Source organism: Xenopus laevis, chromosome 3L (genome assembly GCF_017654675.1).
Source record: "Xenopus laevis strain J_2021 chromosome 3L, Xenopus_laevis_v10.1, whole genome shotgun sequence".
NCBI classification, from domain to species: Eukaryota; Metazoa; Chordata; class Amphibia; order Anura; family Pipidae; genus Xenopus; species Xenopus laevis.
This window is the reverse complement of record NC_054375.1, coordinates 159342887-159361710: the sequence shown is the minus strand read 5'-3', so window position 1 is coordinate 159361710 and position 18824 is coordinate 159342887. Positions and strand designations below refer to the sequence as shown.

At 41.5% G+C, this 18824-nt stretch overlaps 1 protein-coding gene across 2 annotated transcripts; it reads left to right on the top strand.

Moving 5' to 3' along the window:
* The first annotated feature begins 2448 nt into the window (after positions 1-2448).
* Positions 2449-18581, top strand: slc12a9.L (solute carrier family 12, member 9 L homeolog). 2 transcript variants are annotated; one of them, XM_041585287.1, is made up of 14 exons: positions 2449-2557; positions 4774-4980; positions 5951-6085; positions 6291-6422; positions 6811-7104; positions 7363-7470; positions 10045-10156; positions 11347-11504; positions 12322-12404; positions 13823-13947; positions 14054-14246; positions 15090-15264; positions 15349-15495; positions 16149-18581. In XM_041585287.1, the coding sequence occupies exons 1-14, from the start codon at positions 2542-2544 to the stop codon at positions 16979-16981; spliced, it is 2718 nt and encodes a 905-aa protein (XP_041441221.1). In that variant the 5' UTR covers positions 2449-2541; the 3' UTR covers positions 16982-18581.
* The last annotated feature ends 243 nt before the right edge of the window (positions 18582-18824 follow it).

Sequence of the window (18824 nt, the reverse complement as noted above, 5' to 3'; positions counted from 1 at the left end):
ATCACTGCCCAGTGTTTATAAACCAGCCCCAGTGCCTCGTATGAGCCAGAAAGACTGAATAAATAAATGGCAGTGTGTATGGAATTAACCAATGGCACAAACTATTACATAAATATATTTGTCAATTAAAGGCGTTATGTTTATATAAATGGCTGGACCCCCTTAGCTCATAACAAGGTTACAGATATATAGAAACATTGGGGTGTCACCCTGCTATAGTTCCAGGGGTACCCAGGGTACAAATAATCACTCACCCCAAATCTCCCCCTAACTGACCTTCAGACTGGGCCCCCTTAGCTCATAACAAGGTTACAGATATATAGAAACATTGGGGTAACAGTCACCCTGCTATAGTTCCAGGGGTACCCAGGGTACAAATAATCACTCACCCCAAATCTCCCCCTAACTGACCTTCAGACTGGGCCCCCTTAGCTCATAACAAGGTTACAGATATATAGAAACATTGGGGTGTCACCCTGCTATAGTTCCAGGGGTACCCAGGGCACAAATAAGCACTCACCCCAAATCTCCCCCTAACTGACCTTCAGACTGGGCCCCCTTAGCTCATAACAAGGTTACAGATATATAGAAACATTGGGGTAACAGTCACCCTGCTATAGTTCCAGTGGTACCCAGGGTACAAATAATCACTCACCCCAAATCTCCCCCTAACTGACCTTCAGACTGGGCCCCCTTAGCTCATAACAAGGTTACAGATATATAGAAACATTGGGGTGTCATCCTGCTATAGTTCCAGGGGTAACCAGGGCACAAATAAACACTCACCCCAAATCTCCCCCTAACTGACCTTCAGACTGGGCCCCCTTAGCTCATAACAAGGTTACAGATATATAGAAACATTGGGGTGTCACCCTGCTATAGTTCCAGGGGTACCCAATGTACAAATAAACACTCACCCCAAATCTCCCCCTAACTGACCTTCAGACTGGGCCCCCTTAGCTCATAACAAGGTTACAGATATATAGAAACATTGGGGTGTCACCCTGCTATAGTTCCAGGGGTACCCAGGGTACAAATAAACACTCACCCCAAATCTCCCCCTAACTGACCTTCAGACTGGGCCCCCTTAGCTCATAACAAGGTTACAGATATATAGAAACATTGGGGGGGGGAGGAAGGGAATCTGGCAGTAAGGAGAATATTGTGGGGTGCATGACGGTAGGGATGAGCTGTTGAATTTAGATTGTAAGCGTTAGTAAACAGTTGTGCCAGTCCATGTGTGACTTTGAGCCAGTGGGGGGAAAGAATTTGGCAACATGATGTGATAAAGGATCTTTTTCATGTGACAGTTGGGGCTCTGGTGACTGGTTGCTGATACTGATACCAGTCTGAAGGAAGAGACACTACAGACTGGTGAGTTATTAGAGTTTATTGGTAGTTAGAGGCTGATAGTGTATTACTATATCACAAGCAATGTGTGAGTATTTACAGATACCCAGCAGTACTATAGGAGAGATCAGTGAGTATATACAGATACTATAGGAGAGATCAGTGAGTATATACAGATACTATAGGAGAGATCAGTGAGTATATACAGATACTATAGGAGAAATCAGTGAGTATATACAGATACTATAGGAGAGATCAGTGAGTATATACAAATACTATAGGAGAGATCAGTGAGTATATACAGATACTATAGGAGAAATCAGTGAGTAAATACAGATACTATAGGAGAGATCAGCGAGTATATACAGATACTAGAGGAGAGATCAGTGAGTATATACAGATACTATAGGAGAGATCAGCGAGTATATACAGATACTATAGGAGAGATCAGCGAGTATATACAGATACTATAGGAGAGATCAGCGAGTATATACAGATACTAGAGGAGAGATCAGCGAGTATATACAGATACTAGAGGAGAGATCAGCGAGTATATACAGATACTAGAGGAGAGATCAGCGAGTATATACAGATACTAGAGGAGAGATCAGCGAGTATATACAGATACTAGAGGAGAGATCAGTGAGTATATACAGATACTAGAGGAGAGATCAGCGAGTATATACAGATACTAGAGGAGAGATCAGCGAGTATATACAGATACTAGAGGAGAGATCAGTGAGTATATACAGATACTAGAGGAGAGATCAGCGAGTATATACAGATACTAGAGGAGAGATCAGTGAGTATATACAGATACTAGAGGAGAGATCAGTGAGTATATACAGATACTAGAGGAGAGATCAGTGAGTATATACAGATACTATAGGAGAGATCAGCGAGTATATACAGATACTAGAGGAGAGATCAGCGAGTATATACAGATACTAGAGGAGAAATCAGCGAGTATATACAGATACTATAGGAGAGATCAGCGAGTATATACAGATACTAGAGGAGAGATCAGTGAATATATAAAACAGATGAAGGCGCAGCCAGACACGCACAGGATTAAAGAGCTGTGAGGGGGCGGAGCTGGGAGGGGCACTGGTCACATGAGCAGTCACATGAGCAGGAAGCAGAGAGGAGACTGTGGAGAGAAATACAGAACTGTGTCGGCAGTGAGTGAGAATGAAATCTATATACTGTCAGTTTGTGTATATACTGGGTATCTATATACTGTTAGTGTGTGTATATACTGGGATATCTATATACTGTCAGTGTGTGTATATACTGGGTATCTATATACTGTCAGTGTGTGTATATACTGGGTATCTATATACTGTCAGTGGGTGTATATACTGGGATATCTATATACTGTCAGTGTGTGTATATACTGGGTATCTATATACTGTCAGTGGGTGTATATACTGGGATATCTATATACTGTCAGTGTGTGTATATACTGGGTATCTATATACTGTCAGTGTGTGTATATACTGGGGGTATCTATATACTGTCAGTGTGTGTATATACTGGGGGTATCTATATACTGTCAGTGTGTGTATATACTGGGTATCTATATACTGTCAGTGTGTGTATATACTGGGTATCTATATACTGTCAGTGTGTGTATATACTGGGGGTATCTATATACTGTCAGTGTGTGTATATACTGGGGGTATCTATATACTGTCAGTGGGTGTATATACTGGGATATCTATATACTGTCAGTGTGTGTATATACTGGGTATCTATATACTGTCAGTGTGTGTATATACTGGGGGTATCTATATACTGTCAGTGTGTGTATATACTGGGGTATCTATATACTGTCAGTGTGTGTATATACTGGGTATCTATATACCTGTCAGTGTGTGTATATACTGGGTATCTATATACTGTCAGGTGTGTGTATATACTGGGGTATCTATATACTGTCAGTGTGTGTATATACTGGGGGTATCTATATACTGTCAGTGTGTGTATATACTGGGGGTATCTATATACTGTCAGTGTGTGTATATACTGGGTATCTATATACTGTCAGTGTGTGTATATACTGGGTATCTATATACTGTCAGTGTGTGTATATACTGGGTATCTATATACTGTCAGTGTGTGTATATACTGGGGTATCTATATACTGTCAGTGTGTGTATATACTGGGGTATCTATATACTGCAGTGTGTGTATATACTGGGTATCTAATATACTGTAGTGGTATATACTGGGGTATCTATATACTGTCAGTGTGTGTATATACTGGGGGTATCTATATACTGTCAGTGTGTGTATATACTGGGTATCTATATACTGTCAGTGTGTGTATATACTGGGGGTATCTATATACTGTCAGTGTGTGGTATATACTGGGGGTTCTATATACTGTCAGTGTCGTGTATATACTGCGGGTATCTATATACTGTCAGTGTGTGTATATACTGGGTATCTATATACTGTCAGTGTGTGTATATACTGGGGTATTCTATATACTGTCAGTGTGTGTATATACTGGGGGTATCTATATACTGTCAGGTGTGTGTATATACTGGGTATTATATACTGTCAGTGTGTGTATATACTGGGTATCTATATACTGTCAGTGTGTGTATATACTGGGTATCTATATACTGTTCAGTGTGTGTATATACTGGGTATCTATATACTGTCAGTGTGTGTATATACTGGGTATCTATATACTGTCAGTGTGGTATATACTGGGTATCTATATACTGTCAGTGTGTGTATATACTGGGTATCTATATACTGTCAGTGTGTGTATATACTGGGTATCTATATACTGTCAGTGTGTGTATATACTGGGTATCTATATACTGTCAGTGTTTGTATATACTGGGTATCTATATACTGTCAGTGTGTGTATATACTGGGTATCTATATACTGTCAGTGGGTGTATATACTGGGATATCTATATACTGTCAGTGTGTGTGTATACTGGGTATCTATATACTGTTAGTGTGTGTATATACAGGGGGTATCTATATACTGTCAGTGTGTGTATATACCGGGGGTATCTATATACTGTCAGTGTGTGTATATACTGGGTATCTATATACTGTCAGTGTGTGTATATACTGGGGGTATCTATATACTGTCAGTGTGTGTATATACTGGGGGTATCTATATACTGTCAGTGTGTGTATATACTGGGGGTATCTATATACTGTTAGTGTGTGTATATACTGGGGGTATCTATATACTGTCAGTGTGTGTATATACTGGGGGTATCTATATACTGTTAGTGTGTGTATATACTGGGGTATCTATATACTGTCAGTGTGTGTATATACGGGGGTATCTATATACTGTCATTGTGAGTACTTATAGTTGGGTATATTTGTATCATGGCAGATCCATGGTGGGTTTTCTCTCTAACCTCCTTTATTCTTTGCCTTTAGTGATGACCTCTGAAAGTTCTCCTCTTCTGCATTACCGACTGTTTAGTGTGTCCGATGGAGGTTTAGGCCCCCCCGATTCATCTCCCATCATGACGGATGCTGTTACCGTGGGGACTGGACCCACCCAACGCAAACTCTCCACGTTTTTCGGAGTAGTTGTTCCCACTGTCCTGTCCATGTTTAGTATTGTGGTATTTATGAGAATAGGTAAGTATGAATTAAATCTATCTTAGCCTTAGAAATCCTCTGCTTCTCCCAAATGCCTTTCTGCACATCATTTGCAGCCTCTGCTCTTCACTACTCACCTCTAATTTCTGCCTTTTTCTCTTCTGTCCCAGTCTCGTTGTCTTTCCTCCCCGATCTACTTTGTTCAACTTTGCTTTTCCTCTCTTCCTTCCTTCTTCCTTTTTTTCTCATCTTCCTGCTTCTCCTTAAGTCCTTATCTTTCTCTGTCCCACCTCTTTAGTATTTTCTGACTCTGCTTTTCTTCTCACCCTTTTTGGCCTCTGCTCTCCAGTTAACTCTTTATATGGCCTCTTGCCTTAACCTCACCTTTTCTGTCCATTTTTGTCCCTTCAACCTCTGCTCATCCTCTCATCTTTTCTGGCTTTGCTCTTATCTTTGATCATATCTTTCTGAGTAACCCCATTGTTCTCTTCAATATTTGCTCTTTCTCAAATTATTTTCATTCTGCCTTTTTGCCTTGTATGTCCCAATCTGATCTTTTCCCTCATTCTTACTCAGCCTTATACCTTCTACTGATCAGTCTCTGCTCTTCCCCTCCTGTTTCATGTCTTCTGATTTCTCTTTATCCTTCTGATTTCTCTTTATCCTTCTGATTTCTCTTTATCCTTCTGAATTCTCTTCATCCTTCTGATTTCTCTTCATATTTCTGATTTCTCTTCATATTTCTGATTTCTCTTTATCCTTCTGGGCCTTCCCCAGCCTTTTCCCTGTGCCTAGTTATTTCCAACCTCTGCTGTTCTGCAAACACTGTTCTCTTCTGCCCTTCCTCAGATCTTTCCCAGCCAATGCACTTCCTTCCATCCTTCTTTAGCCTCTGCTCATCCTCTTACTCTTCCCAACCTAAACATCTCCTGTGGCTGGTTCCTTCTCTTTTTTTTGACCCTTGTCACCTTCTCTCCTTTCCCTTATCTTCTCTCTTTGTCTCTTGCAGGGTTTGTGGTGGGACACGCCGGACTTCTTCAGTCACTATTGATGCTGTTTGTGGCTTATGTGATCATCTGGCTCACTGTTCTCAGTGTGTGTGCCATATCCACCAATGGTGCAGTCCAGGGGGGTGGAGCCTACTGTATCCTATTGTAGTATGGGGCAGGGATTGTAGGAATATTAAAGGATATACTGATTTTAATAATGTTACCAGTGATACGATATCTAATTTCTATTTAAGAGCAATGCTGCTAAGACTGGTACATGCCCCTGCCTCTTGCCCCTGCCTCTTGCCCATCCCTCCCTACCCATCGCTGCACTTGTTTTTGTCCTTGACAAAAGCCCAGTCATGATCTCACGCACCCTGGGACCAGAGTTTGGAGGCAGCATCGGACTCATGTTCTACCTGGCTAATGTGTTTGCGTGTGGGGTGTATGTCCTGGGACTGGTAGAAGCAGTGCTGGATGTGTTCGGTAGAGGTAAGTCTGCTCCCACGTTCTGCTTCTGTGCTCTGATATGTAAGTCTTACATTATTAAAGGGGACATCTTTTTTACTCTTAAAGATAGAAGGAACGTGCTTTAAAACTGGGCTGATTTATTGAAAATATGTGCCTCTCACCCTCCCTTTTCTTTTTCCATTACCCCAATATCCTCTGTGTGCCTCTCACCCTTCCCTCTCTCATTCCACTACCCCAATATTCTCCCTGTTTTCCTTTCACCCATTCTTCTCTCTTTCCTCTATCTCAATATCCTCAGTGTGCATCTCACCCCTTTAACTGCTTTGTGCCTCCACCCCCTGCTCTCCCCAAGCTCAATGTTTCTTCTCTCATTTCCAATAATGTTTCCTGTGTATTTTGTTTCCCTCAGACCCATCAGACGTTACGGACTCTCTGCGATCCCTTCCTCAGGGCTACGGTTACAGCTTCCTGTACGCCAGCATCATCCTCCTCCTCTGTATGGCCATCTGTCTGGTTGGTGCCTCCATTTACTCCCAGGCATCATTTTTCATCTTCCTGTTGGTTTTCGTGGTTCTCCTGACGATTCTGATCAGTTTTCTGGCAGTCAGGCCTCTCACTGTGAGCATCCGGCATGGGGGAAATGTGACCATGACAGGGGTGTACACAGGAATAAACAGCAGCACCCTCCATAATAACCTGCAGGGTGAGCCTCTCCTTATTCCTCCCTCATTAGCATATTATAACCAATCTCTGTCCATTATCATCTGCCATATTGCTTCCCTCACGTCTGTTCCTTAGGAGGCCGCCTTTACATTTTTATAGATCGCCGCAGAGATTGAGTGGGAGGAGCCTGTACTGTTCTCCCTACATACATGTGTATCTCATACCAATATAATGTCAGACACTCTGCAGGTGATCATGTGACATATCATGTGATATGTTTCTCTTCCCGTCTCATTAGCGGATTATTCTCTGGATTATACCACCGGCAACCTCATGAACTTCGCCACTGTGTTTGCTGTGATGTTTAATGGCTGCACTGGAATCATGGCTGGCTGTAACTTGTCTGGTAAGTGCTCAATAGTAGTGTAGCAGTGTGTATAGCAATATATGTATATCAGTATGTATATCAGTATGTATAGCAGTATAGCAGTATAGAAGTATAGCAGTATGTATAGCAGTATAGCAGTATGTATAGCAGTATAGCAGTATGTATAGCAGTATAGCAGTATGTATAGCAGTATAGAAGTATAGCAGTATGTATAGCAGTATAGCAGTATGTAGCAGAAGTATAGCAGTATGTATAGCAGTATAGCAGTATGTATAGAAGTATAGCAGTATGTATAGCAGTATAGCAGTATAGCAGTATGTATAGCAGTATAGCAGTATGTATAGCAGTATAGCAGTATAGCAGTATGTATAGCAGTATAGCAGTATGTATAGCAGTATGTATAGCAGTATGTATAGCAGTATGTATAGCAGTATAGCAGTATGTATAGCAGTATGTATAGCAGTATGTATAGCAGTATGTATAGCAGTATGTATAGCAGTATGTATAGCAGTATGTATAGCAGTATAGCAGTATGTATAGCAGTATGTATAGCAGTATGTATAGCAGTATGTATAGCAGTATAGCAGTATAGCAGGAAGTATAGCAGTATGTATAGCAGTATGTATAGCAGTATAGCAGTATAGCAGTATGTATAGCAGTATAGCAGTATGTATAGCAGTATAGCAGTATGTATAGCAGTATAGCAGTATAGCAGTATGTATAGCAGTATAGCAGTATGTATAGCAGTATAGAAGTATAGCAGTATGTATAGCAGTATAGCAGTATGTATAGCAGTATAGCAGTATAGCAGTATGTATAGCAGTATAGCAGTATGTATAGCAGTATAGCAGTATAGCAGTATAGCAGTATAGCAGTTGTCTAGGTTAGCAAGTATGTATAGCCAGTATAGCAGTATAAGTATCAGCAGTTGTATAGCAGTATGTATAGCAGTATGTATAGCAGTATAGCAGTATGTATAGCAGTATAGCAGTATAGCAGTATAGCAGTATAGCAGTATAGCATTATAGCAGTATGTATAGCAGTATGTATAGCAGTATGTATAGCAGTATAGCAGTATAGCAGTATAGCAGTATGTATAGCAGTATAGCAGTATGTATAGCAGTATAGCAGTATGTATAGCAGTATAGCAGTATGTATAGCAGTATAGCAGTATAGCAGTATGTATAGCAGTATAGCAGTTTGTATAGCAGTATAGAAGTATGTATAGCAGTATGTATAGCAGTATAGCAGTATGTATAGCAGTATGTATAGCAGTATGTATAGCAGTATAGCAGTATGTATAGCAGTATAGCAGTATGTATAGCAGTATAGCAGTATGTATAGCAGTATAGCAGTATAGCAGTATAGCAGTATAGCATTATAGCAGTATGTATAGCAGTATGTATAGCAGTATGTATAGCAGTATAGAAGTATGTATAGCAGTATGTATAGCAGTAAGGCAATATCTAGATGAGAATTCCCAGCACAATGAATAAGCTGCTGACTGTAAGTTCTGATGACACTTTCACATAAACTGTCCAGCTGCCCATATTCATCTTTGTTATTTAATTGCCAGCCTTTCTGTGCCAGGCTTTCCTTGGGTAAAATTGCTGTGACTGTGTCACACACTGTGTCACACACTGTGTCACACACTGTTATGGTGTATGTAAATAAGGCCTAATGTTAATCGATTTAATCCGTTAATTATCAATGCTAATTTAGGCAGAAAATAAAGGTCTTCTGTATTGACAGTGGTACATTGGACAGTTGGTGGGGAGGTTTGTAAGCCCATCATGCACAGTTTCAATTGCAAAGCAGATAGTGACTAGGAGGTACAGGGCCCACGTCCCACACAAGGGCCAATCTCTAGGAGCTCTCTAGCATTAAAGGAACAGTTCAGTGTAAAAATAAAAACTGGGTTAATAGATCTGTGCAAAATAAAAAAATGTTTCTAATGTTCCTAATTAGGCAAATATGTAATATATAAAGGCTGGAGTGAGTGGATGTGTAACATAATAGCCAGAACACTACTTCCTGCTTTTCAGCTCTCTAACTCTGAGTTAGTCAGTGACTATAAGGGGGGCCACATGGGACATAACTGTTCAGTGAGTTTGTAATTGATCCTCAGCATTCAGCTCAGATTCAAAAGCAACATTTATGACCTATGTGCCCCTCCCTCAAGTCACTAATTGGTTACTCCCTGGTAACCAATCAGTGGAAAGCAAGAGAGCTGAAAAGCAGGAAGTAGTGTTCTGGCTATTATGTTACACATCCAGTCACTCCAGCCTTTATACATTACATTTTTGCCTAACTAACTATATTAGAAACAGTTTACTTTTTAAACGTTTTTATTTTTACACTGAACTGTCCCTTTAATGCTGAGCTTGTAGCTGCTGCCTGCACATGTCACTGTGTTGTTTAGTGTGACTGATTCATTTCACTGTGTGCTTTCCTAACTGTATCATCGCCATTCTATCCAGTAGTTTTATTTAAATATTCTGCGCTTCTGGGAATTTGCTGAATTCCTACTGCTGTTTGTTCCCTGCCATGTTTCTCTTTGCTAACAGAACCTTTTCCTTGATGTCCTTACAGGGGAGCTGAAACAGCCCAGTCGCTCCATCCCTATGGGAACCATCATTGCTGTTATTATCACCTTTTTTGTCTACCTGATACTCTTTATCTTCACTGCATTCACCTGTGACAGGTAAAAGAGGGGTTATGGTGCTGCTGTACTGCTGAAATGGCTTTTCCTTAGTTCCACCTCCCAGACCTAAGAATAAAAGCACCACGATTGTGTGGGATTGGCGTGGCACACTTTTGCACACTATTTGCACACTATTTGCACACCATGTGTAACACTTACAGGGCATAGGATCCAGCCTGCGATTACTGATATTAGGGAGTGTGTAGAACAGATACCTGCCCAGTTGTTAGCTCTTCACTCTTTCCCATTATCCATCTTCTGCTGAGACAGTTTAGTGTTGGGGGGTTATTGTGCTTAAAGGGATCCTGTCATCGGAAAACATGTTATTTTTCAGAACGCATCAGTTAATAGAGCTACTCCAGCAGAATTCTGCACTGAAATCCATTTCTCAAAAGAGCAAACAGATTTTTTTATATTCAATTTTGAAATCTGACATGGGGCTAGACATTTTGTCAATTTCCCAGCTGCCCCTGGTCATGTGACTTGTGTCTGCACTTTAGGAGAGAAATGCTTTCTGGCAGGCTGCTGTTTTTCCTTCTCAATGTAACTGAATGTGTCTCAGTGGGACATGGGTTTTTACTATTGAGTGTTGTTCTTAGATCTACCAGGCAGCTGTTATCTTGTGTTAGGGAGCTGCTATCTGGTTACCTTCCCATTGTTCTTTTGTTTGGCTGCTGGGGGGAAAAAGGGAGGGGGTGATATCACTCCAACTTGCAGTACAGCAGTAAAGAGTGACTGAAGTTTATCAGAGCACAGGTCACATGACTTGGGGCAGCTGGGAAATTGACAATATGTCTAGCCCCATGTCAGATTTCAAAATTGAATATAAAAAAAAATCTGTTTGCTCTTTCGAGAAATGGATTTCAGTGCAGAATTCTGCTGGAGCAGCACTAATAACTGATTCATTTTGAATTTTTTCTTTTTTCCCATGACAGTATCCCTTTAAGTTTCAGGGTGAGACCTTGCACCTTACAAGAAATTACAACATTACCCAGCATGCTTTAACTTTTATTATGGCGGAGTATGCTGAGAGTTGTAGTTTGACCTGTACTGATTAATTTCTAGGAAACAGAAGGGATGAAGAAGATGGTTCCCCGTTAATACGTTTCTTCTACTGATCACTCATTTGATTGGGTTTGATAAGGATCCCAACTTCCATTGATTTTCTTATTTCTCTTTCATCTCCCTAGGACTCTGCTCAGAGAAGATTATGGTTTCTTCCGGTCCATAAACATCTGGCCCCCATTTGTGCTAATTGGGGTGTACGCCACGTCTCTGTCAGCCTCTATGAGTACTCTCATCGGAGCCTCACGCATCTTGCACGCTTTAGCTAAGGATGATCTGTTTGGTGAGCGGCTTTTTCTTTTCCTTCTCTCGTGTGCTTCAAACTGACACCTGCACTTCCTTTTCATTTCCTTTTCACTTCCTTTTCACTTCCTTTCCTCTCAGCAACAGTAACACTAAAAACTGAAAGTGTATCAGAGTAATGACAATATCATGTAATCTTGCCCTGCGCAGGTGAAACTGGTGTGCATACCTCCCAACATTTTGGAAGTAAAAAGAGGGACAAAAAATTTTTTTCCGCACTTAGCGCAGCAAATTTTTGACCACACCCCTTTCTGTGGCCACACCCCCTAATTACCATGTTTTTTTACAAAATTTGGCAGGTTATGAAAGTTTGAAAATATTTCTCCTTATCTAAACTGTGTTTTTGTGTCTCAAAATTGTTACAAAGTATCTTATTTGCACCTGTTAGCTGTTCTGGGCTCTCTGCTAAAAGCCAATTAAGTGAGAAACTTTGTTTATTTTTCTGGCTGTTCAGTGCAGAGAAAATAGGGACTTTCTAGTACAAATGAGGGACTGCGGGTTGAGCTGTCAAAAGAGGGACTGTCCCTCCGAAAAAGGGACAGTTGGGAGGTATGGGTGTGTTTATTCAGAAGCCCTACTATAGTTAATATAAATATGCAAACACACAGCTTTTACCAGTGCAGGCTAACAGTATTTTATATGTTAGTTACTTTAAAACACTTTCATTTTTTGGTGTTACTGTTCCATAAATCTGACATCTGCCCTCAGCCTCCTGCGTGCGCCTTTCTCCGCACCCTCTGTATTTCTTTCTCATGTGAATATCACATTCACCCACTATCTTTCCTGCTGTCGCTTAGGGGTCCTTCTGGCTCCAGCTAAACTAGTGTCCAAAGGAGGAAATCCCTGGGGAGCTGTGGTCTACACCTGGGCCTTAGTACAGGTCAGAATTTGTTTTTTTTTTGTGTGAATATAGATCTTTTTCCACTCTGAACACTTTCTTTCAATTAAAGGAAAACTATACCCCCCAAACAATGTAGGTCTCTATTAAAAGATACTGAGTAAAACAGCTCATATGTAAAATCCTGCTTCATGTAAATGAACCATTATCATAATAATATACTTTTTTAGTAGTATGTGCCATTGGGTAATCATAAATAGAAAATTGCCATTTTAAAAAATAAGGGCCGCCCCCTGAGATCGTAAGATTCACTGTGCATACATACAAACCACATGTAAGGTCACATGAGCCAATTAACAGACAGAGTTGTGTCTTTTGCTTCCTCACTTCTTCCTGTTACAGTTAGTGTTGTAGTATTTCTGGTCAGGTGATCTCTTCCTGTTATAGTTAGAGCTGCAGTATTTCTGGTCAGGTGATCTCTTCCTGTTACAGTTAGTGTTGTAGTATTTCTGGTCAGGTGATCTCTTCCTGTTACAGTTAGAGCTGTAGTATTTCTGGTCAGGTGATCTCTTCCTGTTACAGTTAGTGTTGTAGTATTTCTGGTCAGGTGATCTCTTCCTGTTACAGTTAGTGTTGTAGTATTTCTGGTCAGGTGATCTCTTCCTGTTACAGTTAGTGTTGTAGTATTTCTGGTCAGGTGATCTCTTCCTGTTACAGTTAGAGCTGCAGTATTTCTGGTCAGGTGATCTCTTCCTGTTACAGTTAGAGCTGTAGTATTTCTGGTCAGGTGATCTCTTCCTGTTACAGTTAGTGTTGTAGTATTTCTGGTCAGGTGATCTCTGAGGCAGCACAGATAGAGTCACGAAATGGCAGTTCAAGGCAAGAGATGTAAAAGGGCAATATTTATGTAAATATATATTCCAGTTTGGTAAGATTCTTTAATATGTCATTCCATTTGATATTAACTATCTGTTGCTTAAGTATTCATTTTGGGGGTATAGTTTTCCTTTAACTGTGCATCCAGATCATCTCCCAGAAAGGGCACATTCTTCAACATAACCAGCAGGGGGAGCTCTACAAAAGATAAAAAGACCTTTGTGCAAAATCTCACCCAATGCAAAACTGGGTATTACTTGTTAACTAGTTTCCTTTCAGCCACAGACCTTGTAGGACGAGAGGCTTCTACTTCACTCTCAATGGAACAACTTCCACACAAATGACATGATGTATGAGCTCTTATTTACAGTCCTTTTTGTTCTCTTGTTTGGCACATAAACTGGCTTATGGTTGCTAGGGTCCCCTATGCCAGTAACTAAGCACTGGTTTATAAAACAGACTGGAAGATTCAGAAAAGTTCCCATTTACAGGGGTACAATGGCATCTTCCCTTCTGATATCCCCTTGTCACCAGTGCTGAGATCCTGGCACCTTGAGATCATTCCCATTATTTGTGTCTTTCAGTTGGTCCTGCTGGCGGGGAAGCTTAACACCATCGCTGGAATAGTCACTGTGTTCTACCTCATTGCATACGCAGCTATAGACTTGGCTTGTCTGGCATTAGAGTGGGCATCAGCACCCAACTTCAGGTACGTTTTATTGGGCAAAGAGCCCACTCCTCACCCTTCTCACACACACACAGGTGGTGATGGGTATGGGCCATAACAATCATTTATACCAATTTGCTTCACCCAGACCCACATTCCGGTTCTTTTCCTGGCACACATGCCTCCTGGGAATCCTGAGCAGCTTGGTTATGATGTTCCTTATTAACCCTGCATATGCCTCGGGAAGCATCGTCCTCCTCCTCCTTCTGCTTGGATCCATTCACTTCAGGAGCTCAAGTAGCAGCTGGGGGTACATAAGTCAGGCTCTAATCTTCCATCAAGTAAGTCCTGTTGGTACCAGTTGTATAAAGAGCTGTTCCTTATCTCACAGTCTAACAGACTGCAGCTGGGGGAAGAACTCTGTCGACTACTAATCTACTTTCAATATGCTCATATAAACCAAGTTCTTGATTTTAGATTGACCCTTTAATTGCATCATGTAGAGAAGAATGAAAAGTTCCACATAGCAGCACCCACCGTGTCTTTATGTAGAGGGTAAAAGTAAAATCAGGGGGTTGTTTGTGTCTTCTGTTGTCTGCTTACTGCCACTCTTCATTCCCCTGGTCCTGGCTACATCCCCTATAAACCCTGTAGAGAAGGGAGTAGCACACATGACGTAGGGTGATGGGAGGAGATAAGGGCGACAACATATAATTGAGTATCTGGGGTAGAATTGGGGTGCCAGTGGGGTACTTGGCTGACGCTTCAACCAATATGCCAGAATACTGTATGTAGAAAGGGTATGTAAGACCTGACACATGTCGTGTAATAGTCTTGAATAAACACAACCACAGCATTTTGCTATCTTGGAGTGCTCTCCTCATTTTTAATTAATTAATGGATGTCGGGATAGCGGTATACCCGGAAGAGGATTTGTTGCATTTTTATTAAGCTAAGGCAGTGCGGAGAATATATATCAGGGATAGAATCTGTAGTAGAATTGGGGTGCCAGTGGGGTATTTGTATGGCAACTCAGAATATGTAGCCATTTGCCCTTTGTATTAAATAGAGGTCCCCTCCATTTTATTGACACCCTTTTTTTTATTGGGTTCTGAAATATTGCGTCTCCTGGTCATTCTCTTTATATTATATTCTGATCTGTTGTATCCCCTCCCTGTCCCCAGGTACGGAAATATCTTCTCCTGCTGGACGTGCGCAAGGATCACGTGAAGTTTTGGCGCCCGCAGATCCTTCTCATGGTGTCCAACCCTCGCACCTCCAGCCAACTCATTCGATTTGTCAATGACCTGAAGAAGGGCGGCCTGTACATCTTGGGGCACGTGGAGACTGGGGATCTGGGTGAGATTTCTATTCCTGATATGTTTAAAGGCCATTGTGTGTTCCCATTAGCCACTGCATTGTCACGTCTCTGTTTCTCTGCAGATACACTGCCCTCTGACCCAGTACAGACCCATTACAGCTTTTGGCTCAGTCTGGTGGATAAACTTAATGTCAAAGCCTTTGTGGATCTTACTCTGTGTCCCTCTGTCCGGCAAGGAACTCAGCATCTTCTGCGCATCACTGGGCTGGGTAAGTATTCTAACCCCTTCCATGTTGTCTCTCATTGTGGCCACTTCTTCTATTGCCACGGCCCCAACTAACACTGCCATTGTCATTTAAAAGGCTGTTTCACCTTTAAGTTAAATTTTAGTATGTTCTAGAATGGTCAGTTGTAAGATCATTTTGAATTGGTCTTCGTTATTTATTTTTTATTGTTTTTTAATGATTTGCCTTCTTCTGACTCTTTCCAGATTTCAAACCCCATCTAAAAACAATTGCCCTCCAAGGCTACAAATGTATTGTTATTGCTACTTTTTATTATTTATCTTTCTATTCAGGCCTCTCCTATTCATATTTCAGTCTCTTATTGAAATCAGTGCATGGTTGCTAGGGGAATTTGGACCCTAGAAACCAGAGTGCTGAAACTGCAAACTGGAGAGCTGCTGAATAAAAAGCTAAATAAGTCAAAAACCACAAATAATATAAAATGAAAACAAATTGCAAATGGTCTCAGAATATCCCTCTCTACATCATACTAACAGTTAATTTAAAGGTGAACAACCTCTTTAATGTCTCTATCAGATTTCTCATGTTCCAGCTGCACAATTTGGGTCTGATTATTATTGCCTTTGCCCTCTGCACTCCACTCCATATATTAATTCTTCCTCCCATCTTTTGTATAGGGGGCATGAAGCCCAATACAGTGGTCCTTGGCTTCTATGATGATGCTTGCCCAGATGACTACTTCCTACAAGACAGTTTATTCACCCCAGGCCTGTCCCCTAAAGATGATGCGTTTGGAGTGGATGCGACATCTTTGCAAGCTCACTTTCCCCCGGCCCGTGATCCTGAGACCCCGCGCCTTCTCTCGGCCAAGGACTACGTCTCCATGATCTGCGATGCACTCAAGATGCACAAGAACATTGTTTTAGCTCGGAATTTCCCTCTGTTAGTCAGGCCTGAAGCCTCAAGCTCCAGCCCAGCCACATACATTGACGTGTGGCCCTTGGACCTCCTGCGGCCCCAAGCTTCAGCCTATGTTGATGTCTGTAGCCTTTTCCTTTTACAAATGGCATGTATTCTGAACATGGCCGCCTCCTGGCGCCGCTATCAGCTGCGGGTCTTTCTCTGCGTGGAGTCCAGAGGAGGCAGTGATGGGGCTAGTGGCTGGCTAGCGGCGGAGGCAAAGTTCAGGGAGCTGTTGAGTAAGCTGAGAATCAGAGCCTTGATCCGTGTGGTGGCCTGGGACAGGGTTGCGGCATTTCGTGTACAAAATATGGGAGGGCAGGTTCTGAACCGCGAGCCCATCTCAAGCGAATACCTTAACGCTGCCAAGAGTGCTGTGACTGACGAAGGGGGGACGGAGACAGCAGTGAGATTTCTCTATCTCCCCCGACCCCCCGCTGACTCCTCTCTGCACGAACGTTACCTGGAGGAACTGGACACCCTCACATCAGGACTGGGCCCTACGTTACTTATTCATGGCCTGACTCCCGTCACCTGCACCGAGCTCTAACGGACATTTCTGCGGCACTCGGACTTCTAGCACTGACACTTGTTTATTATGGCAGTTAGTCCTGACTAATCTCAGTAACCCCGGGCTTCTCTCTTGTTTGCAGATGTCTCTTGCACTCCTCTAGGGCATTAATAACCACTAATATTCCTCCGCTGCTTCTTACATTGAACCCATGTGCTCACACTCCACACTCCACCCATGGGTGCCAAGCTTTGCTTCCTGACACTCCTTCACCCTGCGTTGCTTTTTGTTTTTGAGTCAAGCACTTCTCACCTGGGACTCACCTTTGGTTTCACACTCATCACATTCCCAGAATCCTTTGCTACTTCTGTTCATTGTTTTTTTTTTTTTTACATACTTTTAATTCCACTAAATAATGAACTAAATCATGTGTTCTGCTAATGATCTTGGTACCAGCCCCCCCCCACACCTTTCCCAGAATCCTTCATGGGTGCATCTTATTGACTGCTAACACTTTAATCCAGGGGTGTTCTCCTATTAGACTCACCCTCCTAACAAGTTTCCAGAATGAATGAGAAATGCCAATTATTTTCTAATTTAAATGCAGTAATATCAGTATTTCTTCAGCCTCACCGTTTGTTTTTTATAAAACGTTTAGCTTTGTCGTTTTTTTCTATGTTTTTCTATGTTTTCCCCAATACTTTGCTTCCTGCTATTATTTATTAACAAGCTTGTGCTTCCCGTTACCCTGAGACCTCTGCAGAAGTCGTCTCAATCGCCCCATCGCCGGACAATCTCGCCAGTCTGTTTGGTACTTTATTATACAGCGGGGATAGAAAGTGCTTCCAATCCATCACTCTGGGGCTATTATTTATTAAAGGGGTTGTTCACCTTTAAATTAACCGTTAGTATGATGTAGAGAGGGATATTCTGAGACAATTTGCAATTGGTTTTCATTTCTTATTATTTGTAGTTTTTGACTTATTTAGCTTTTTATTCAGCAGTTTGCAATTTTAGGTCATCTAGTTGCTAGGGTGCAAATTACCCTAGCAACTATGCATTGATTTGAATAAGATACTGGAGGCCCGAATAGAAAGATGCGTAATTAAAAGGTCCCAATAACAAAAAGTAGCTTCAGAGAACATTTGTTTTTAGATGGGGTCGGTGACCCCCATTGTAAAGCTGGAAGGAGTCAGAAAATAATTAAAAAATGATAAAAAAATAAATAATGGAGACCAATTGAAAATTTGATTCTATAACATACTAAAAGTTAACTTAAAGGTAAACCACCCCTTTCAGCAATACAAGGTTTAAATGTATAAAAATAACATGTCCCCTCCCTCTCACACTCACAGTATAGAATTCTAGAAGATTCCGTAACTTCGATCTCCCAGGGGAGGCTTCTCGATTGGGGGGGGGCGGAGTCTGTGGCCAAAAGAAGGTTCCTGATTGGTCCTTATTCCTCACTCTCCTGCTGGAGCTGCACTTTAGCCGTTGCTTTGGGATTTGCCTTATTGTTGCGGGTCGATGGGACGGTTGGACTTGATCTTCTCGCGACTGTTACGTTCTTTTATCTCTTTTCAGTGATTTTTTTTTTAACATGTAACATTTGGACACTTAATAAAAAGAATAAAGTGATTGTTGTCGCAGCCTCAGTCAGTAACCTTCCCCTCTGTTACTTGTATCGCTGCCCAGAGTTGGAAAATGATTTTATTATCATCAGCCTTCATTCATTCTCTCTTATTCCTGGGGGGTCACTGACCCCGGCAACCGAGATTCACATTGAATGTGAGAGTTTATTTTCCGATGATTTATATTTATATTGGGTATTGAGTTTAGTCCTGGGGTTTGATACAGGTAATATTCCATGAGAGTATTCCAA